At 41.7% G+C, this 24,398-nt stretch overlaps 1 protein-coding gene across 2 annotated transcripts; it reads right to left on the reverse strand.

Annotated features, from left to right (window-relative positions):
* Positions 1-5,190: 5,190 nt before the first annotated feature.
* LOC133378180 (tetraspanin-6-like) lies at positions 5,191-20,736 on the reverse strand. 2 transcript variants are annotated; one of them, XM_061612964.1, is made up of 7 exons: positions 20,623-20,696; positions 15,191-15,380; positions 13,782-13,856; positions 11,589-11,684; positions 10,835-10,984; positions 5,719-5,802; positions 5,191-5,328 (listed from the first exon to the last, which is right to left on the reverse strand). In XM_061612964.1, exons 1-7 carry the CDS (start codon positions 20,694-20,696, stop codon positions 5,260-5,262), a joined length of 738 nt encoding a protein of 245 aa, XP_061468948.1. In that variant the 3' UTR covers positions 5,191-5,259. The 2 variants fall into 2 exon arrangements, with proteins under 2 accessions (XP_061468948.1, XP_061468947.1); XM_061612963.1 differs by lacking the exon at positions 11,589-11,684 and having other exon boundaries at positions 15,191-15,379; positions 20,651-20,736.
* Positions 20,737-24,398: the final 3,662 nt, after the last annotated feature.

Consider the following 24,398-nt stretch of genomic DNA (forward strand, 5'->3'; position numbering starts at 1 on the left):
AAAAACCCTGATTGCTCTAGGCCAGTGTAGATAAATTTTAACAAACTCCTGGGTAGAAACATGTGTCTGGGACCTGGCAGCTGCCAGCAGAAAGAATTCTATACTTGCGGTACCACCAGAGAAGACCCCAATTCTGTTACCTCATAGTAAACCCTGTCCCTGGCTGATAGTTAGGCAACAAGATATGAGAGAGGTACTCCATCAAATACTTGGGTCCCGATTCATTTAGGACTTTGTATATCAACACTAACATTGTAAATTGGCCCCACTAATACATAAGCAGTCAGTTCTGAACATGCATATAGGTGCAATTTGACTTCACACAGATGTTCTTGTCAGTATCGTGGCAGCTGCATTCTTTTTCCAGACCATTTTTAAGGATAGCCCCATGCAGAATGCATTACAGAACATATTTGCTAAATGTTCCGTACCAAAAGCTCCTTTACCTTTCCAAGAACGGTGTAAAGAAAAAACTGACATGTGCAGTATCATAGTGCCCCTTCATATTACAGCACTATGATAGGATGCCCTACAGCTCATAGAATTCTCTCTGTACGATTAATAGGTCCTCTAAGCCATAGCTGTTTTACAGTAAGGCTTTTAGCCTGCATTGAAATACCTTAAAGGAATTTAGAGTTCACTACATTTGAAACAGTGACACCATTGGCTAGCTGAACTACTCTTAGTAGCCCAATTTATTTACATCCCAGTTCACAGGACCAGCAGAATATCAGCTTATCAGGACGAAATGTTTCACAATATAGCACTGCAAGCTTTTAATTACACAGAATTAAAGTCAAGAGCTCAGAACAGGAGGGGGGGTGAGAGAAGCAAAATGAGTTAAACAGCCTTCCTTCTTTCGGAACATTTGGCTTGAGGAATTCAAAAGCTTGCATCACGTTAAGAAGACAGATCCAAATTAAAGCAGTATTTTACTATTCCTGTGCAGAGGAGGACAAGTTGAGTTTTAGCCCGGTTCTTTCTCTTCAGTTCCACCCAATTTTGCATTATCTCAGATTTGATTACCATCACCCACCCTCCAAATAATGGTGGCAATGTGCATCAGCTCTCATATTATGTTTTCTTCAGACTGCTCTACCGCAGAAATAAAACATTTGATTAACCAAGCACTGTCCTGCTATTTGGACATTTGTTTGGTTATTAAATCCATGTTTCTTTTTAAAGCTACTATCTTACCTGCAAGTAAGCCCTATTAGGGCTTAGGACATTAGGACTTGCTTTCAAGGAAACATGCACAAGACTGCATTGTATCAATTGTACCGTTTGCACTGGCTCCCTATTTGTTTCCGAGCCAGATTCAAGGTGCTGGTTTTGACCTATAAAGCCTTACACGGTGTGGGACCGCAGTACCTTGTGGAACGCCTCTCCTGCTATGAACCTACCTGTCCACTTCGTTCAGTATCTAAGGCCCTCCTCCGGGTACCAACTCATCAAGATGCCCGGAGGATTACTACTAGATCTAGGGCCTTTTCTGTGGTGGCCCCCGAATTGTGGAACAGCTTACCAGAGGAAATACGCCTGGCGCCTACGGTATTTTCTTTTAGGCGCCAGGTTAAGACCTGGCTATACTCCCAGGCATTTTAATGTTTTACTGTTTAATGTTAATTGTTCATCTTAATGTTTTAAATTTTCCTGTTATTTGAATTGGATTTTATTGACATGGTATTTTAACTCTGTTTTGTACACCGCCCAGAGAGCTACTAGCTATGGGCGGTTTAAAAATGAAATGAAATAAATAAATAAAATAAAAAATAAAACATAACTTGCATCACTTTCCAGATGTATTTTTTCTTTGAAGGGAGGAGAGCACAAACTGCTAGCACCACCAACTTCATGATTTTTTTAGAGGCATACTAAAAAAGTTTCTTCAAAAGCAACTTATATTGGATAATTTATCATACAATGAGCTTATCAGTGGAAGCTTTGCTGTTACTTAAAAATGGAAAGTAAATATTTTGTATGTTTATACTTTTTTTACTTGTGTGCAAAAGACCACTAGAGTGCCAGCACTTCACTTAGAGAGCTGGTTTAATATGTTTTGCCACCTGAGGTCAAGGTAGCACACTCCCCTTCCACCATCATAATTTCATGTGCAGAATCCAACCGGACTGGCAGTTGGGCCAATGTCTTCTACTGTACTCAAAAGCAACAGACTAGCTTCAAGGCCACAGGGTAAGCTGTGGGCCACATATAGCCTTGTCCTCCAACACTACCATGGCTCCCTGTCTACCAGCATCTGTTGTCCAAGGCAGCCACCTTACTTTACCTCATGGTAGGGCTGGCCCTGTTTACATCCCTTTTCCTGTCAGCTGGATATATAACTGGTTCTTGCCTTTCATGAAAACAAATTAGAGCACTGTTCCTCAGATTGTGGATTGGGGGACCACCAGCAAGCCTTTATCCCACAGCCTGACTGGTATCTCTTTGCTCACTTCCCATACTGTTGACTCTATCAGCAGTGCCCCATCTGCACTGTGCATTGGCAATGTGGGAGTGAGTGTTGGTTAGAGTGTCACACTGTATCACACAAACCCAGAGGGGAGACAAGAAAGCAAAGGGAGGAAATGGATGATGGGATGGATGGAATGGGTGGCCAAGTGCAAAGGAAGGAGGAGAAAGGGATGACTGGAGGAAAGCACTCCTAGCTTTATGATAATCCATCTCCTGGCCATGCGTGCGCGCACACACACTAATCTCTCTTCCTACCTGGCTTCCTGCTGAGCCAGAAAGCTTTTCCTGACGAAATCCAAGACAATCGCTCCACCTCAGGAAAGACAAGCCTTTTAAGTAGATACCTTTCCCAGTCTGCATCTATTTTGGAATTAATTTTTTAAGATACTTCTAAGAGGTTTTATTGCTTGTTGTTTGCTGCCCTGGGCTCCTTTGGGAGGAAGGGCAGGATGTCTTTTCATATTTATCTTTTATAAGCATCACAAGGCAGTTCAGCAAATTGCAGCATGATTGAGCCGGGGGGGGGGCAGTAAGCTTTGGAGACCAGTGAAGGGTGCAGGAAGAGCTTTGACAATCCATGGGGGAGGGGAGCCTTTGGTGACCCATGGGGGGCAAAAAGCTTTAAGGGATTAAAAGCAGGGGTCTTAGCAAGATCTAATGGGGGAAAGTCTTAGCAGTTGCAGGAGGTGAAAGGGGAAGGCCTAAGGGGTTACCTATGGGGGCAGTTTGTGTTGGTGAGGGTTGAAGGGAAATGTGGTCATGCTAGGTGGAGTTGGCAAGTGAAGCAAGCAGGGGTGGCAGCCCCTAGTAAATGAAATAAATGTAAATAGACAACCAAGCATTAAGGACTTTTCCCAAGAAGTCCGCAATGTGCGTGCATGTGCAGGGGGAGGGAGAGAAGGTGGCACAGAGTAAAGGAGGACCAGAAAGGGAAAACACCCTTCTCTAAGAGAAAAGGGCTACAGGGTGTCTTGAAAAATAGACAAGTGAATTTTTTTTCAGTGCACACAGATGCATATCTCAAAACAGAAAGGAGGGGACAAGAGAGGGAAACTTGCTATTAGAAGGTAGTAGTAAATGTAAAAAAAGAGCAGGGAGGATGGATGACAGAAACTGACAGGTTGGGGCAGGGAAGAGAACATACGTTAAGGATGAAAAGAAAAATGGAGAAGAAATAATAGGAGTTGAGGAAAGATACCAAGGCATTTGGGGGGAGGGGGGAAATAAAAAATCTCCACTTACCACCTCTGGAGCACATTTTGCCAAAAATGGGGAGGTGGAATCATAATACCACCAGAGCCAGTATCTAAACTTAACCTGAAGAAAGCTGTATCGTGATAGGGAGCTCCATAGAAGAAAATGTCTGTGGCAAATTCATCCATTTCCAAAGAGGGATCAGATCTCAATAGAAAGTGGGGTCAATCAATGCCAGGTGATTATGTGAAGCTCTGCTTCCATCTGCCACTAGTTTGTGACAGGTAGGCTTCATTAATTTTCACCCATAGAACCATAGAATAGTAGAGTTGGAACGGGCCTACAAGGCCATTGAGTCCAACCCCCTCCTCAATGCAGGAATCCAAATCAAAGCATTTCCAACAGATGGCTGTCTAGCTGCCTCTTGAATGCCTACAGTGTCGGAGAACCCACTACCTCTCTAGGTAATTGGTTCCATTGTCGTATGGCTCTAACAGGAAGTTTTTCCTGATGTCCAGTCGAAATCTGGCTTCCTGCAACTTGAGCCCATTATTCCGTGTCCTGCACTCAGGGACGATCGAGAAGAGGCCCTCCTCTATGTGACAACCTTTCATGTACTTGAAGAGTGCTATCATATCTCCCTTCAGTCATCTCTTCTCCAAGCTAAACATGCCCATTTCTTTCAGTCTCTCCTCATAGGGCTTTGTTTCCAATCCCCTGATCATCTTTGTTGCCCTCCTCTGAACCCGTTCCAGTTTGTCTGCATCCTTCTTGATGTGTGGAGACCAGAACTGGATGCAATATTCAAGATGAGGCCTAACCAGTGCTGAATAGAGGGGAACTAGTACTTCATGCGATTTGGAAACTATACTTCTGTTAATGCAGCCTAATATAGCATTTGTCTTTTTTGCAGCCATATCACACTGTTGGCTCATAGTCAGCTTGTGATCAACGACAACTCCAAGATCCTTCTCACATGTCGTACTGCTGAGCCATGTATCCCCAATCTTATAACTGTGCATTTGGTTTCTTTTTCCTAAGTGTAGAACTTTGCATTTATCCCTGTTGAATTTCATTCTGTTGTTTTCAGCCCAATGCTCCAGCCTATCAAGGTCCCTTTGAATTTTGTTTCTGTCTTCCACGGTATTAGCTATGCCCCCCAATTTTGTATATCTGCAAATTTGATAAGCATGCTTTGTACCTCCTCATCCAAGTCGCTAATAAAAATGTTAAAGAGCACTGGGCCCAGGACTGAGCCCTGTGGTACCCCACTCGTTACATCTGCCCAGTTTAAGAAGGAACCATAGATAAACACTCTTTGAGTATGGTTCTGGAGCCAACTGTGGATCCATCTGATAGTTGTTCCATCCAGCCCACATTTAGCTAGCTTGCTAATTAGAATATTATGGGGCACTTTGTCAAAAGCTTTGCTGAAGTCGAGATATATTATCTGAAATGAGCCTGGGGGGGAGGAGTCTGAGAACTGCATGTTGCACTAGAACAATGTAAATATTTTATTTACGCACAAAAAAAGAACACTGTAAATGTTGCCTTCCAATTCCAGCCAAAAAATTCACATCAGCTTCTTCAAACTTATTCAATACGTTCATAGTTTTCTTTTAGTATTCTCAGCAGCAGATAGCAAAATGGAATCCAAGATAGCTGATAAGAAAGCACAGAACCATACACAGAAGTTAGGGTTGGATAAGTATTTCACTTGGCACACGAAGAAGGAAGAAACAATGATTGGACATTAATCAGAACTAAACCCAGTGTATTTTTCTGCAGTTGTGTATTTGTAGATAGTTTTATAATCAAACAAAATGAAAACCCATTGGTAGCACTGCTGCAGCTACTCTGTCCATTTCTTCCAACGGTGGAAGATAGGGATCATCTTCTTACATTAGAAAAAGCATTTTAATTGATCCAAAAGCATGCAGCCAGTCCTTGTTTCTAGATTTCAGAGGCCTGGCTCTCTCATTTGTCTACCTCACAAAGCATCACCTGCAATGTTCAAATCTAGATTTACTAGATAGACCACTTTATGCTTACCTGTGCAAGTCCAACAAAAATCCCAACCCCTCCAAATACAGCAATGTGTTCGTCTACCCAGTTCTTCAGTTTTCGAACACACCCCTGAGAAAGAGAGAAAAACCTGACATTTTCATTGCTGCAAGGGGCCGGGGGGGGGGGCATCATCAAAACCAAATACAAAACTTTATGAGTTGCAATCCAACATTGCAGAATCTAGTCTGATCCTATTCACAAAAGATACCATGTTTCAACTTGCAATTAAGTTCAGCTTCCTACCACTCTCTCTCTCTCCCCTTCCAGACAGAGAGGCTTCTGGTCTTTTAAAGCACTGCTGTCGTAACAGCTGGTAAATTATGAAAGAAAGTAGTTACCCCTTCATGAAATCCACAACTCCCAATCCTCAACTCCTAAAAGCATTAGTTAATCCATGCTCCCCATAGTTTTCTGAAGGTAAGGGCAAAGAAGCAGATGGTCTCTTTCCTCCCCCCTCCCCAAATGCATACACATCATACAGTGAAAGAATCCTGAGAACTTTAACTCTGTGAGGGGTAAACTACAGTTCCCAGGATACTTTGGGTGAAGCAATGTGCTTTAAATGTATGTTGTATACACAGCCAAAAGGTTTGTTATGAGCATGGGGGTTGGGATGGATGATTCCTGTGGGTCCCCTTTCCAGCCTCTGATTTGGAATCCTGTGCCTTGGAATGAGGAACTCTCTGCTGGTCAGATGAGTCTTTTGTTAACCAAATAGATTGGCCAGGTAAGATAACGGTGAATGGGCCAGGGAGACCCTTTTGTCATTGAAACTCTTCAGGAGAGGATCCCCCCCCCCCCCGGAGCCCAGCAGAGGCTGGTAGTTTGAGTTGTGTCTAGAGAATTGCTGGGAACTGGAAGGCAGGCAGAGAGAGACTGGCTCTCTGCACCATGGCCTTTGGGGTGCCTCTTGCAACCCAGATGGAAAAGCTGGATATTAGACTGCTGATGCCTTGAACTCCTCCATCTTAAGATCAGGTTGGAATGTGCGTTGATAGATAAACCATATTTCATAAAGACACCGCAGTCATCTTCCCAAAGGAAACCAAACCCTGGAGGAGCGCAGGGACCCCGGAAATCTCACCGCTCAGAGATTGGGGGAGGAGCGCAACAGGTTGATAAACGGGGAGTTTAGCAGGTGCTGCTTTTCTTGGCATGGAAAAAAGATGGGAAAGGCTCCATCTGTTAAACAGCAAGAATAAGCAAGCACACAAAATTCCCACAAGAACATACAGCTACAAATGAATGCCTCTCCTCCCCACCCCCACCCTCCAAAAAGAATCAAGGTTTCTAATCTCAGTTATTCTAGAATGCAGTGTTGATGCCAGCTTGGAAAGTCTGAACATTTTATAGTATTACTTGTTTGTCAAGCACCAGAACAGGGCTAGGCACTACTACACAGAGTCCAAGACAATGGAGACCTTTGTTTTTTAGAAGTTCTTATCTGGCAAGCCCAGCCATGCCACATTCCTGACCTGGTCCTTCTTCATCCCAGAACACTTCTGGAGGCTGCTACTAAGTCCTACGCTCTAGTACCTGATTTCCAATAGTTACTGCAACAAAAATGCTAACCTGGCATGTGAAGGAAGGAAGAGTTAGCAAGGAACACACACAGACACACACACACATACACACACACAAACAGAGAGAGAGATTATCAGCAGTTATTTCAGCAGGCTCTTCTTATGTTCTTATGTTCTCTGTGTGAGCCATGTTTTCCTGAATGGGCAATCATACTTCCTGCATGGGAGATGGGTGTATAAGTTGTTAAGCATCAGTATTTGGAATGCGGGCAGAGTAAGATCACTGGGAGTTCAGTGGGTGTTAGCTGAAGCTACATTATTAGTGATTGTGCTGCTGGCTTCAATACACTCTGCTTGTAAAGATGTTACAGAAATACTACACAAGTAGGCAGTGTGCACTCTATCACTAGGACACAGACCTTGTACAGGGTTACACCCATGAACTTCCTGATACCTATGGAAATGAGGCAGGGTCTCTTCCCCTTTCACAACAGTACATAGAGTTTTGTTTTGCCATATTTGAACACCAAAGTGTTGGGGTTCCAAGGTTTACTATAATTATTCTTCCTCATGCTATACCTAGTTCACATAGAAATACACAACGTGGAACTTACAGCTCAGGAGAGATCTAAAGGATGAAGACAGTAGCTTTGTATCTTCAGGTTTATTAAGTATTCCAAAATGTGTTGGCTACACTCAGAAATAAGGCATGTGCCATAAATTTCAGTTTGGCTCACTTAAGTATAATGTAGATTGAATGTTAAGAGCAAGGCCTTCCGTGTATTTTCTGTATATGTGAGCAGCTCCTACTCTTCATGGAAGTATTTATGTAAAATATGAGCTCTGCATTTTCTGTTATTTCAGTAATTATTTTATATACTGCTTGCTCAACAGAAAGCTTCTAAATGGTTTACAAAGTACAAATTAAAACATTAATAAAAAAACAATAAAAGCAAAAATTAAACACAAATTGACATAGCATTTTATCAAAATATAAAAAGCAGCCATTTAAAAACAATCATACATTGTAAAATTACAATGTAAAATTAAGTAGGCTTGCCTAAACAAAAAGTTTTTAACAGTCACAGAGAACAATACTGCAAAGTCACCTGTCTAATAATAATGGGGAGTTCCAAAGAGTAGGTGCTGTCACGCTAAAGGATCAATTCCTTGTAAATGCGGAGCTAATGTTATGTGGCACTTGTGAATCAAAGTGGTTGAGTAGGCACATATGGAGTAAGGCGATCCTTTAAATAAACTGGTCCCAAGCTGTTGAGGACTTTATACAGTAATAGTAACACCTTGAACTTGGCCCGGTAACAAATCAGCAGCCAGTGCAGATCTCTGTGCAGAGGTCCAACATGCTGACAGGGTCTCACTCCTGTCAACAATCATGTTGCACCGTTCTGCAATAACTGCAGTTTCCAAACCAAGTACAAAGGGATCTCCACATACTAATGCCTGGGGACTATTGTAGTCATGTTATCCTGCCCCAGGAACTACAGCAGCTTACACACCAACCAAAGCTGATAAAAGGCACTCCCTGCTACCTAGGCCACCTGGGCATCAAATGACAAACCTAGATCCAAAATCACCCTGACTGCGAACCTGCTCCTTCAAAGCGAGTGCAGCCCCATCCAGGACTAATTGATTTCTCAGACATGGGAAGCACTCACCCATAGTGCTTCCATCTTGCCAGGATTCAAGCTCAACTTATTTTCCCTCATCCAGCCCATCAGTACATCAATGTACCACTCCAGGGCCTGCATAGCCTCTCCAGATTCAGATGCTTTGGAGAAACTGAGTGACTTCAGTATATTGATGGCATCTCATACCAAATCTCCTAATGACCATTCCCAACAGCTTCATATAGGTATTATATAGCACTGGAGACAGGATAGTGCCTTGTGGCTCCCCTCAGCATAACTGCCAGGGGGCTGAAAAGCACTCTCCCAATGTACTCTCTGGACTCTGCCACATAGGTAGGAGTGGAATTGCCCCCAATTCCCATCTCACAGGGCTAGCCCAGGAGGATACAGGGTTGGTGGTTTCCAATATCGCAGGCTATGCAGCGGTATATAAATTTAATAAAATAAATAAATAAATAAATATAAAGAAGCAGGAGCAAGTTTGCACTCCTCTTGTCCCACTCTCAGTAAAGGACATCCATCAGTTCAGTCCCATTGCCAGGCCTGAATTGTCATCCAAGAATGCTTGCCACTGTCTCTACCACATTCCCTGAAAAGGGCATAATGACAGGTCAGCAGTTAGTCCAAACCAATGGGGCCAAGGCAGGCTTCTTTAGGAGTGGCCATAGTACTGCCTCTTTCAAAGTGACAGGGACTACCCCCTCATGCATTAACCACCCTCTGGACCCAGCCAGTCAAACCCCCTCTGCTAGATTTAATAAGCCAGGAGGGACATTTGTCAAGAAGACACATAGGATGGTATTCAGTACTAGTCCTATTCAGAATTGACCCATTTAAGTTAACAGACACGACTAACTTAGGTTCATTACTTACAATGGGTCCATTCTTACTAGGACCTAGTCATATCAAATCCATGGTTGGGCATATAGCCACAAGCACATTGTGCACATCATCAGGCTGCGTAAATGGAAACTGATCACACAACACATTGCAGACTCTGGCACTGCACTCTGGCCCTTGAAATTACAACAACTGCAGAGACAAGGTCATTCCAAACCAAAGCAACTTTTCAAAATGTGTAGCCAGTTTTTCCACAATGGGTCCTCAAAGCCTCCAGGGGTCTTCTCCCCACAATGGTGATCAGTAACCTCCAGACCATCCAAGAGAGCTCTGCCAACTGGCTACTAGAGAATGCAATGCTGGCTGCAAAATCTCTCCTCAGCGCCACAGGCACTGCCATATGTACGATTATGTATATCAGTGGTGGGGAAAAATTTTTGCCCAGAAGGCCAGATACTTATCTTCTGACTGCTAGAGGCCAAATTTGACAGGTGGAGGAACACCCACCTATCAATTGCCTGATATCATAGTGACATCAAGCAACACTGCATGTTGAAGCTCAAGTATCAGGACTTTAAAGAGCAGCACAGGGCTGTTTGAAAGTGCTTTTGCAAAGAGTGCCGTGCTGCTCTTTAAGCCTCCAAAAACCAGTATGCAAAACCAGACAAAAATGGAAGATGTGATTTATGGGTGGTATTCAACTAAGAAGTTACTCTAACTAAGCATTAGCGCAATGGGATTTCACCCCATCTCCTTCCCGTGCGTACCCCACACTGGAGGGTTGGGGGAGAACCCAGAACAAATTTAGGAAGCGTGCAGGGAGAGGAAAGGGTGAGAAGGGTCATAGCTCAGTGGTAGTTCAATCCTCAGCATCTCTGGGTAGGGCTGGGGAAGATTCCTGCCTGAAATCCTGGAGAGCCACTGCCAGTCAGTGTAGACAATACTGAGCTAGATGGACCAATGGGTCTGACTAAAGGCAGCTTCCTATGTTCCTAGATCATTCCATTTTGCAAGAAGAAATCCTTGTGCTAAAGAAACTATCTGCTTAATACTAGATTTAATACAACCCTATGACAACATGGAGTTTACCTGCTGGTTAATGCCTACTGTATGTTTGCTTAGATCTGTGACACAGTTTTCCCCAGGTACTTTGCAGCAGCTTCTTGGGACAGATGAGGAGAGAGATCCAAATGTCGTATTCAGCCAATCAGTATAGTTCTCTGCACCGCAGCACTGGAACTAGAGCACAGGGTAGAGGCACTTAGGTTCATAATTAGCGTAACAGAAAATGTGGTTCCTAATGACAAGCTGGTAGGTGAAGCGCCACCTTAACAAACAAACACAAACTCTGGGGGAAAATCCCACTCACCACTTACCTATACTAATAGGCTTTTCCATTAAACTGGTAAGCTGAAGGAGATATGATAAAACTTATGACAGCCCATGGGTGATGCACGCTCATTTCTTTATTCCACTGTCAACCCTAGTCAGACAGGTTTTGCAAGATTTTTTTGAAGCCGTACAATGTCTTTTTTAACCAGAGAAAACAGGACAGAAAATCTCAACGAGGAATGATTCTATCATGCCATCTTCAAAGTCTGACTCCCTGACTCAGTCAGATTGTGTCTCCCTGACTCAGTCAGATTCTTCCCTGTTCTTTACAGGACAGTAGGTTTTCTTGCCTAAAATACCAATGATCTGCCAGAGCTGGTAGTGAACATTTAAATATCAGAATAGAAAGAATGAAAAATCCCTTGTTTTTGACATTTGATTTTCTTTAACTAGAACATTGGGGTTCACCACTAGTTCTCTACTCTTTACACTGACAGGAAAGCTTGTTTACCTGTGTCTGTAAGCTGTCCAAACCTTTGGTGATCTGCACTTCTTCACTATACTTGTCCAATGTGTTCCAGACATGTCTCAATAAAGTTTGATACAACTGTGTTAACACACACACAGAGGATTGTATAAGAGGCAGTCTTGTATATGGCTTTAACTTTTCCAGAGATGAGGGAAAATAGACTTATCTGGAGGCAGCAAAACCAAAGAGAACCATTTTTAGATACAAATGGACTTTTAGCACAAAAGTGGAAGCTCCGTCTTTTACTCCATTGGACTCTCACTGAGTGGGTCTTTCCCTCCACCTAACCTGGCTCCCCGAATTCTCACTATGCTATGTTAGGCAAGAACTGCATTTTGTTTATTAAAAGCATCCATATAAATAATTTAAAATAAATTAGGACTACATTATACCTCTTTCCTGTGTAGTTGGGGAAGAAGAGAAAGGGGAATTCAGACATCTGAGCAGACACTAACATGTTCAAAATATGGATCATTAACAAGTTTTGAGGTTTCTGGTGTAATTATTAGATAGCAAGGGACAACTTATGTTAAGCTGCTAACATCTCTTTTGTACATCAGTTACCTCAAACTTGCAACACAGAGCTTCACTTTTAGCCAGCATTAGGAATGGAAAACCATTTACACATTTGGGTTAAGGAAACAGTTGTTACACTAGGTCTGGAGAGAAAATGGGGACCATTTGTGATATAGTCTAACATTATGCAGGAGTGTTTCCCCTCTTTTCTCTATTTTAGTTTAGTGGCAAACCCCATCAAGACATGACTGGTAGTAACGTTCCTTGAAAGTCTTCTGGTTTTACTCATTTACTTTCTGAGGTCTGACGACCTCACTAATTGGGAAATATAGCCAAGGCACTTTATTTACATACTGTAAGTAGTAAACTAAAATTCCCAGGATTCTTTGTGTGGAATAACGTGCTTTCAATGTGCTTTAAATATATGGTGCATACACAGCCTAAACGCACAAAGGAATATGTTGCAAGGGTGTTCACAGACAATGTGCTCCTTTCTATGATTATCACCGCTGCTTCTGGTAGTACAGCCCTAGCCACCTGCTGCAGTGTCCTCATCTACACAGTATGTAAAGGGTGTCGAATTAGCTTTGCTGACTGAGAATAACCTTGCCACTGGGAGATTGCCTGAAAGATCCTCATAAGATTTAATTCAAACACACATTGCATTTGGGCTGGCAGTGGGTATACAATGGATTAGCAGATAGCATTTACACCTGCTTAATAGACACTCGTTTATGTATCTCCTATTTACATCACAGGTACTATTCAACAGGTGCTCATGACTCTACTTTCCCATGACAGAGCATCTGCAACAGTCACACTAATTGGCAGGAATTGCTATTAAAAATTATGGCTAAATACAATTGTGTTGAATGGCAATTACTCCATAGCAGGGTCTGCTCACTCCATGGACTAGAAGCAATGTTTGGAAAGACTCCACCCAAGTATCTTGGATAGGTAGGCCAGGTGGCTGTGGGGACAGTTTAGAAGTAACTTGTGATCAAGGACATGAAACAGTCCATGTGTTTTTAAATTGTTTTTTTTAAGTGTTTTTAAATTTGTATATTCGTCTATTTGTTTTTAATGTTTTTAATTGTAAACCACCCAGAGAGCTTCGGCTATGGGGCGGTATACAAATGTAATAAATAATAATAAAAAATAATAATAATGAAACAGGACTTCAAAAGCCATCTACTGACAAGATCAGCTGCAGCTACAAGCTGCTAGATCATGGAAGGCTTGTAGTTCCTTTCCTTTCCTTTCGGGCTTTTGTTTTATGTGTGTATGTGGGGAGGAGACAGGGAAGGAGAAACACCTCCTTACTATGGAAAGTGGTAATCACAGGAGTGTGGTGGATAGGTGAGGAGCAGGTGTGAGGGACCTTTGGCCTTTCAGCTGTTGCTGACCTACAAGTCCCATCAGCCCCAACGAGCATGGTCAATGGCCAGGGATAATGGGTGGTGCAGCTCAGCAATATATGGAGGGCCAAAGGGTCCCCACACCTGGTTTGGAGGGATAAAATATGACTGCATCCCACTTATAGAAACTGGCCACTTCTCTTTGCAAATGTTGACTGTAGAGAAGGCTGTAGCGATACATCTCCCCCTCCCCAACTCTTTAAAGGTGGGGCTTTGTTTTAGCACCAGACACAAAACTTACCTTCCCTCTGTAAGTGTAGGCAGTAGCACCAACTATGATTTCAAGTATCAACAGTGCCAACAACATGCCTGTGAACTAATAACAGAGTCATTTTTAGTGTAAAGGCATCAAATTAAGAACAAAGATCAGGATTGTGATAACAGTTTAATACTTGTAGAAAATAGCATTGGCACCATCACTTTGTATTATTTATCCATCCAGGACTGCCTAATCCTTTAGTCTAATTTTAATCTATCTAAGAGGCCAAGTAAATGCCCTCAGCCAAATTCAACATTTAGTCCATTACCACTGGTACCAATATAGATTAAAAGGTGATGAAGTCATAATTACAATTAGGAATAGTCAAAATCAAATGGCCAATCATGTCCAAATTCAACCACCAGCCCATACAAGGTAAAATAACCTGATGTGGTTAAAGTGTACACCACTGTTTATATGTTCTCTTCCAAGTCAACATATTTTGCAGCATGTGTCAACATTAAAAATCAACAGGCAGGCACACAATCAGAATCAACCGATCAAGAGGAGAGGGTTTGAAATGGAAGACAAGTAAATAGGGCAGGATTTGAAGTTATCACAGGGTACACATACCCTTTTCCCCTTCCAGGTGTGGCCAATGGAAATGTTTTGCTGTAGGCAACTAGTGTGCTCAGAGCCACAGAATATACTTGGAAGTTCATTCATGTGAAAATATTAAGTCCTTCAGTAGTTTTGTCTTGCCATTATACAAGTTACTTTGTAAAAAATAATTGGTTCTATGTAGAGGTGATGGGGAAATTAGTTGCACAAGATTATTAGTTTATCTCTTGCTGACATGTTGCACTTATGGCAGAAAGATGCTTATTCTTTGTATGTATGCTGCATTGTCAGGAGTCAGGCTATTTCCTGGCAGAGTTATTCCTGTGGCTATTACAAGGAGTTAAAGGAGTAGGTGACAGACCCAAAAGTATGTTCCCATTGGATTACATAACCCAGATAAGAAAGCACTACAACTGTTAAAGATTAAAGAAGATTCAGCTATGGCATCTCTTGATACAGTCCTCCCTTGTGCCTTCAGAAGGTAGAAGCCAAGATTTGGCTAATTCTAAAGCAGGGGTTCCCAAAGTGTGGTCCATGGACCACTAGTGGTCCATGAGCTTCATTCAGGTAATCTGTGGCAAGTCTGTAAAAATACACTTTAAAGCCATACAGCTCCTAGCACAGCACATTACAATTACTACAACAAGCAGAAAAATCATTAAATTTTCCCCCAAGACCCTCAGCAATTTTCAAGCTGTCTGTGGGGGGAAAGGTTTGGGGACCACTGATCTAAAGGACTACTCGTGCATATATTTTAAGCTTTTAAAAAAATAGAGCTGTACGAAGGCAAGGTCTGGGTCCTGCTTATTAATCTGGATAGCATTACTTACCAATTTAATCATCTTAGGGCTTTGTTTTAGTAGAGCAACTGCCCCAAAGGCAGACACAATGACGACAAGTGTGCCAATAACAGTTATTATCACAGGGACTCCTGAAGCAGCATCATTCACCACCACAAAAGTATCTCGGAGTTTTACTTGAATAGACACTCCTATGCACAGTAACACAACTCCAGAAATCTAGAATTTTAGAGTTAAAAGTCACTAACAGAAGCTGTGAGGGATTATTCTTGATGAAGACAAGCACACATATTAGTCTTAACAGCGTATAATAAAAATAGCCCATCTGAGCATTGTGTTTTTTTGTTACATTGCCCCTAGTCTCTGCATTTAGAACTGCTTTAATTTTCCAACCATTGATCTGTCGACAGAGAATCAAGCCTCAGCATATTATCATACACTGACCGGTTGTTCCTCTGCATAATATCAGATCCCATTTAGACCAGTTTTGCTTAAAAGAAAAGCCTCCTTTTGGCTTTGTTCTTGAGCACTCCTGAGTTGCAGCCTGGAGGACCTCGTCTTGCATTGTCTTTTCACCTCATCTATGAAAAATGGACTGCCTTCAAGTCGATCCCGACTTATGGCGACCCTACGAATAGGGTTTTCACGGTAAGTGGTATTCCGAGGGGGTTTACCATTGCAGTCCTCTGAAGCTGAGAGGCAGTGACTGGCACAAGGTCACCCAGTGAGCTTCATGGCTGTGTGGGGATTCGTACCCTGGTCTCCCAGGTCGTAGTCCAGCACCTTAACCACTACACAACACTGGCTCTCACCACCTCATCTATACCCTCTCTTTTATCTCAAGACAGATAGATTCAACATCTCAGTCCTTCTTCTACAGCTAACTACTTCATAATATGCATTTACAATTGTTGGAGCTGGGGATTGATTTACATGAATGTGTGGACTGGATGCTTTGCATTGTGTTTGTATCAATAAGATCTGCTAAAGGCACTTTATTAAAATAAAGTGAAACAAAGCAAGTGGCTGCTTGGAGAGAAATTCAGACAAGCATAAGTCCAAAGTTCTCTGTCTCAAGCAGTTTTCAGCACATTCTTATAGGAATTTTTCAAAGGCACACAGAAAGCTGCTTTCATCAGCAGTGTGCACACATGCTTATCTACTTGTACTTAGAAGGTTGAGCATTCAGCAGTATCTCTTGGAACATTCTGTGACATATCTTTGCAACATATTCTTCCAGCATTCTCCAGTGCCATTCTACCCATCACCCCCCTTGTGCCTGCAAGGTTTTGACGAATTTTGAGGCCTCAGAATTTTTATTCCACACTCCCCCCTTTTGAGCTTCTACACCTCAACTTAATGTCAAACTTCCAATTGCATTAACCCATTGGTTTCACTCTTCTCATATTCTTTCATTTCTATGATCTCCACATACATGTTATGTATTTCCTGTTTTCGTTCTGGGTTCAAAGGCTTTTGCATTTGTTTCATAGTACAACTTAAGCAACATTGTACAAGCATTATGACAGCATAATTCCAATTAATATAGCAAATAATATCAATAGGCCATGTATTATGGTAGAGACAAGTGATTCAAAAATAGAACTGAACCATGACCATAAATCCCAATTGTCTCCCACATATATAATAAGTAGTTTTATATGCTTTCATACCTTGGCATTTAAAACTGCATTTAGCATTAACGTAATGGGGGTTCTGAGCATTAAAGTAATGACGGTTCTGATACACTGAGAATTGCATTATATATTCTGATGATGGCGGTATTTTTGGGAACAGGATAAAGCATAATTGCATGTGCTCCACCCCACTGGTTTGGACCCATTGTTGCATAAGATTCACTCAATTGACAGCCACCAGAGTTATACACCTTGGGAGAGTTTCTCCTTCGTGCTGCAGTCAGTTCCTGCTTTTCCCAGGTAGTTCTGGCCAGAAAAGAAGCAGCCAGACTAGTCCAAAAAATAGAAGCCACACCACAACAGGCCACACCCACTTTGGGAAGTGGGATCTAGGCGGGGGCTTCTTTTTCTCTCTAAGATGGTACCGGTCTGCCAAATATTTTTAGTTGCAGACTGCCCTAAGGTGTGTTGAGGCCAGAACAAAAACCCTTAATGAAAGTTCCATGCACCCCAAGAAAACACATGGCAGGCACATGTACACACAGTGCTTTTTTTCTGTTCAAACTACCCCTGGTTCATAGTAGGCTGAATTTTCTCAGTCAGAACAAGAACCTTTAGTTATGGCTTAAAGAAAGTATAGAACCTGGATTTCTTTTAATAACTTTTTTTCCCTTTTAAGTTTCATCATGAAGGGCTCTACTCTCATCCTACAAACCAGGAAGCCACAGAGGGAATGAGAAGATGGAAAATGTGGTAAAGTCTCACTTATCTACAACAGTTATTAAGATCAATTTTATGTGTTGCCTAAGCACTTCTATTTGGAGGAAAAGGCTGATAGGAATTTTTTTTTTAGTTTCTCATATGACTCAATTAGGGGAAATTAACTGCACTATTAATGGCAGAGAGTGCCTGCTCCCTGGGACTGAAGTACTTCACTAAAGTAGCACTGAGAAGACTTGAGAAAGTACTTGGTTGAAGAGCACAGTAACCAGGTGGTCCTTATCTTTTCCAGTAGGCTCTTCTTATGTTCTTCATATATGGGCCAAAGACTGTGTGGTTAAAATATTAGAAGTAAACATTTTGAAACAATGCCCCCAACCCATAGCGTTGTATCCAATGTTGGCCAGGGGAGTTTCACTCACTCAATGGAACTTCCCCTTCCTCTCATCCCCCTGTACAACTCCAAAATCTACTCCAGATGGTCCCCCAACCCTCTGGTGCAGATTTTGAGGGTGCATGGGCACTGCGAAGTGGGGGGAGGTCAGAAAGGGGAAGTTTTATTGAGCAAGGAGAACAAACAGCATTGGATATAAGCCATTGTTTTAACGGATTATGCCATACAGACCCAGATATTTACACTAGCAATATTAAGTGAAAAAAGTAATTCTGTCTTATAGAGAAGTATTTTGTCTCCAGTAAAAGCCATCATACCACCCATTCTTAATACTAACAAGAGATATTCGAGTTCTAGAAAGCATTTAAATACATACAGAGCCAGTGTGTAATGGTTGGAGTGTTGCACTGGGACCTGGGAAACCAGGGTTCAAAATCCTGGTCAGGAATGAAGCTCGCTGGATGACCTTGGGCCAGTCACTGCTTCTCATACTATCCTACCTTGGAAAGTTGTTGTGAGGACAAAATGGGATGGGGAAAACCATTTGTACCACCTTGAGCTACTTGGAGGAGAGGCAAGATAGAAACGCAATAATAAACAAACACAATGTCACACAATATGGTCTAAGTGCAAAAGCTATTCACAGACTACAAGGGAAGGGAAGAGCTCTCACAATATAAGCTATGGACTCTCAAGAGGACTCCTACACTTTTTAGCAATGCTATATCCATCTACTCAGAAGAAAGTCCCATTGAGTTCAGGTGAGTGGGTATAGGATGGCCGATTGGAGCCTCAATGACAAGAGCTGCAACACTTTGATCTTTCCTCAGTATGCAGATACAAAAAATGACGCTCTGCGGATCAGAATAGAAAAAAAGGTAGCAACCCTATCTCAGAGTAGCAACCTGCATGATCTAGGTTGGATACGTTAGTCTCCAGCACTAAGAAAAGTTGTCTGTTAATTTATTCTCATTTCCTACCTTTCTTCCACAATATTTTAAGGCACTTTAGATGTTGGGGTATAGAGAAAGAATTCTTCATAACCACATTTCTTTTGTATTTTAATATGTATAAGGAATGCAGAAAGAAGATAATTTTCCCATTATTAATAGCCTTTTCTGGAAGTAACTCCACAACCTTGGCAGTAAACTGTTTAAGGGATGTGTCCTCTTATGTAAAAGAAAGGGTTTCTATTATGATTTCAATGCAAATCAGGGGGGGAAATGGTTACACTCCTGAGAGAGGAAATTTTATAAAACTGTATTTTGCTCTTATGCCACTTTTTAAACTACCTTTTATATGTTTTATATAACCTTGCTGGTCTATGATCGTAATAAATGAATACTACTACATTTCTTTTGTATACCCATTTGACAGAACATTACAGCTAATTGTTTTGTTGTTGTAATGTGCCTTCAAGTCAGTTACAACTTATGGCGACTATAAATCAGCAACCTCCAATAGCATCTGTTATAAACCACCCTGTTCAGATCTTGTAAGTTCAGGTCAGTGGCTTCCTTTATGGAATCAATCCATCTCTTGCTTGGCCTTCCTCTTTTTCTACTCCTGCTTCTGTTTTTCCCAGCATTATTGTCTTTCCTAATGAATCACATCTTCTCATTATGTGTTCAAAGTATGATAACCTCAGTTTCATCATTTTATCTTCTAGAGATAGTTCTGGTTTAATTTGTTCTAACACCCAATTATTTGTCTTTTTCATGGTCCATGTTATCTGCAAAGCTCTCTTCCAACACCACATTTCAAATGAGTTGATTTTTCTCTAGGGCTAAAATACAAAGAATGCACAAGTCTGAATAACTCAGGACACAGTAGGCTTTAAGCAACCTCGCAGCAACCTCATGTTGCAGGGCTAGCAGCTCTTTGAAACTGAGAAGTCTCAAAGCAATCTGCAGTATAGTGTTGGGTGGGTAGGGGGTCTGCTACTGATAACTTAGAGAACTCCACTGGTGTACACTAAAGTCCTTTAACACACGTAGGACAGTTCTTTGGATCCTATTTTATATTTCCATGCAGAAATCTTAGGCTGCAATCCTATGCGCATTCACCCAATATTATGCCTCCCTAAAATCAACAGGGCTTACTTCTGAGTAGATATGTATAGGTTTGTGTTATGTGAAAAGGATTACAGTACAATCCCAACCATGCCTACTCAGAAGTAAGTCTTATTGAATTCAGTGGGGCTTAATACTAGGTGAGCAGGATTAGGATTATAGCCTTATGTTCCCAAGAGCTCAGAATGTATCTCTGTTAAACTATATTAGACAATCCAGAGTATTTTAATATAACTCTTTTAACTTGTTATAAGAGATTCAGTTCATTAACACTAGACAACTAGAAAGGTTCACTAGAAAATTATCCAGAGTACTCTCACAGTAAGATCTTAGACTTTCAACATTGAGTACCTAGAAATCTGTACAAGTTTTGAGAAATGCAGGTGACAATAACATACAGAACACAAATAAATTTACATATATACACTACCTACAATCCAATTCATAACTGCAAAATATGGTTTACTATTAAAAAAAGCAAGATTGCTAAAAATATATACACACAATACATTGAAATTGAAATATCCCACTACCTTCGGACCAGCCACACACAATACATTAGACAGCTCAAATCAGTATGTTTTAACACAAAAGCAAAATCTAAACATACTTGTAGAAAACGTGTAAAAGAAGCTTAGCCAGTAAAGTAAGATAGCTAGCCACAAACCAATTTTAACAAATCTTTCCAACTTAGCATCTTCTTTTTCATTCATCTTAACTTACTAACTTCTATCCTGTACCACCTAAACCACTGGTGAGGGCAGATATACTGACTCTAATGTGTTTCCAGTTATTGCACTTGTCACCAATTTCAAGTTAATGATCCTTTTAATGGCAAATGTCAAGTACTTTATAGAAAGGAATGTATTTGTTAAAAATCGTAAATACCTTATTCTGGAGTAGCTCTGGTGAAGCAAATTGAACCAGTTGTGGTAATAAAGTGCACTGCTCCTGAAACAACTTGTTCCAGAATAGACTTCTATGTGTTCAATTACCATTTACTAGGTAGGGATAGAATTCACTCCTCATAGCTTCTCATTGCCTGCATCCATAAATAAATAAGGACAAATTAATAAATGAGGAAAGAAATTTCTGTATAGTTATTATCTAAAACTGCAACCTGAATTACAAAATATATAGTGAGTTTCATTGGTTTATTAGAGAAATTCCACTTACAAAATAATTAGCAAGCTTTCAAGAATTCTGAAGAAGAGGAAAGCTTGTTCACTATTTTGTCTGGTCCTAATAAAGGTATTGCTCTACTGTGGACTTTTCAATCTGGATGATGGTACATGGCAGAATAAGTCTGGGAAAAATGGAAATGGACTGCCTTCAAGTCAACTCCAACTTATGGCAACCCTATGAATAGGATGTTCATGGTAAGCGGTATTCAGAGCAGGTATACCATTGCCTCCCTCTGAGGCTGAGAGGCAGTGACTGGTCCAAGGTCACCCCAGTGAGCTTCATGGCTGTGTGGAGATTCGAACGCTGGTCTCCCAGATCATAGTCCAGCACTTTAGCTACCATAAAATCCTGAGATATTCATATACATTTTTTTTAAAAATGGAACTCAGACTAATTTCCATGGCTGTTATTCTGGAAGCCTCTGGGTTTTATCATGGAAGCTATTGCAGAATCTGAAATCCTGAAAGCTTAGGTTTGTTTTTAAATAAAAGAAAGTTTGTAGTTCCTATGGTTTTGGAGAAATACTTAGAAACCAAGCTTTGCCTGCCTATGTAGACTGTTTCCAGATGCTGTTTCAGGGACACTATGCAGCCAAGGTTCAATCAGTCACTAGTAGTCTTTAAGCTTTTCAGAGCCAAGAACCACCTTCAGCCCAAACATGCATTTGAGGATTATTTATTTATTTATTTCCATAATATTTATATGGTGGTAGTACTGCTGTTGTGGCTCATCTTATATAAGGCTGTGGCCATAGGAGGTTCTGACCCACCAGCTGAAGACCAGTTAGCTAAATGATCTGACATTGCCCCAATTATGCTACTATTGTGGGTAAAGTGCAGTCAGTCACACTCAAAACACCAGTCCAAGTTGCTAGAAGCATCATTAGCCCCAAAAAGCATAGTCAGTGTGGTTGGGAAAAGTTGGAATGCTACAACCACTGGATTATATTCTGTATCATTATTGCAAAGTAACAAAAATCCATGTGCTGTTACTGAATACCTCAGCAGCGTAGCCAACTGATCTAGGAAAAATGGCTTGTTTCTGCTGGTGCACCTTTAACAGCAAAATTTCACAGGTGAAACTTTTCATAGCACATCGTCTGCTAATGTCCCATACATCTACTGTTAAAGGTACAGGAACAGAGGCCAGTAAAAAAAAAGCTTTGGGAGGGATTCTTTAACATTCACCCACACTTACTGTGTAGTAGTATTTGCAGAAAATGATTTCTACATGCCACCTGAATCCAGCACAGGAAAGATGCATCGTGGTTGCTAGAGAAAAAAGAAAGGCAAACTATGGAGATTTAAAGGATTAGGGGGAAAAAACAGAAGCAGGAATAGTGTACCAAAAGGGAGACAAAACAACAGCTCTTTAGGTGTCCAAACAACCCACATCAATCACAGATCTGACTTTTCTCATTGGCTAATAATACAGGAGCAGCCAGGCTAGCTCATCACAGATCATGCATGCCTACCTACTTCCTCTCTATTTCTTTCTCTCACACACCACACATACATACCCCCCATTTTCTAGCTGTCTCACACACAGACCACACAGAACTCCCTCTTGTTGTGCAAATTTGTATAAATGTATATTAGCAGATAACATCAATGGTCTGAAATGCGTGTGTGCCACTGTGTGCGTTTACCTAAGTAGCAGGCTTTTACCCTGCATTGAGATCACTGACACTTAAGACTTAGTAAAATAAGAAAAGCTACTTTATTTATAGAAATACATAGTAGATAGAAAGGCATACCTAGTTGTAACTAACTAACTAAGTTGGAGGTGCAATGCCCAGATTTGGGAGTTGCCCTCATGGCTCAGGAGAGAGAGAGAGCAGAGACAAAGGTGTCTCTCTCTCTTGGACAGTCAAAAAAGAGAAGAGAGGAAAGGGCGGAAGGAGGAGGGGCAGCTAAGCTTCCCAAAGACATATCAGTAAATCAGTCAGAGCATCACAGATAAAGGTAATCAAGCCTATTCATCTGGAGGACCCTAACTCTATCTCCCTTCTGGAACATAAACAAAACAGGGGTTGCTCTTGCCCCACTTCCAATCCCTCCCTCCCACCCACACAGACTTACCTCCTCATCCCTCTTCCTCTCATATGCACGGCCCACATACAGACAACATATACATTGGTCCATTTCTCTCTCTTGTGCAGACATACATCATATTGAGTGAACTGCTGTGCCCCCCCCCCCGCAAGTGTCCACCACGTACAGCTGGCGATAGGGTTGCCACATTCAGGGCCTGAGACTGATCCTGTATCTTTAGGAGAAGAGAAAGTCTGGCAACCAAGAGGTCTTCTGTATCTTTAAAAGTTGTGCAGGGGGGAAGGGAGAATTCCACCTTGTGGTTTTTCCAATTACAGTGTTGCAAGAACACCTGCACTTGGCTGACTTTCTCTTCGCCTAAAGATACAGGATCAGTCTCAGGCCCTGAGCCTGGCAACCCTAGCTGGCGAGCATCTAACATGCAAGCACAGGGGCACTCTCAGCCACTCCTTCCTTCAACACCAGCACCACCCATTGGCAAGCCCCTCTATGGGGTGAAGCAAGTGCTTGCCACAAGCTCCATGAGGCTGGCAGGCAACTAATCATCAAGCAAACAGGACAATCCCTGTCACTGCTGCTTCCTCCTCCTCCTCCCCTCCTCAACAATCAGATCAAGCAAACAAACACACTCTTTCCCTGTCTCTTTCTCACATACACATAGACAATACCTACACTCACTCTCTTATGCACGTCGCAACAGACACCATACTGAGTGAACCTCCTGCCTGACAAAAAGGAAGCAAGTGCCCACCACCAGCTGCGCAGGGCTGGCAGGCAACAGTCAAGTGCCACTGCTCCTTCCTCTTCTTCCTCTATCCCTCAACAATCAGGACAGTCAAGTGAACACACACAGACCACACATCCAGACATACTTTCCCCTGCCTCTCTCTCACACACCCTCCTCCATTTTTCTTTCTCTTGCTTGCACATGCACAGACACCATACGAGTGAAACCCCCAGGTGCTAATACCTCAGTACCAGGGCGCATCTTATGTAAAAAAGGACTGGTGAAAGAAGCTTTAGTGCTGTTATCTGAACCTCTAATTTCAGATACTGACTATATTTGAAATAATAATGTCAGCGACAAAATCAAATCACTTCCCAGCTTGACCCAAGTGGAGGTTCTTTGCTCTCTGCTTTGCAAAAAAAAAAAAAAAGAACTAAAAAGTATCTCCC

This window comes from Rhineura floridana, chromosome 2, assembly GCF_030035675.1.
Source record: "Rhineura floridana isolate rRhiFlo1 chromosome 2, rRhiFlo1.hap2, whole genome shotgun sequence".
Classification (NCBI taxonomy): Eukaryota; Metazoa; Chordata; class Lepidosauria; order Squamata; family Rhineuridae; genus Rhineura; species Rhineura floridana.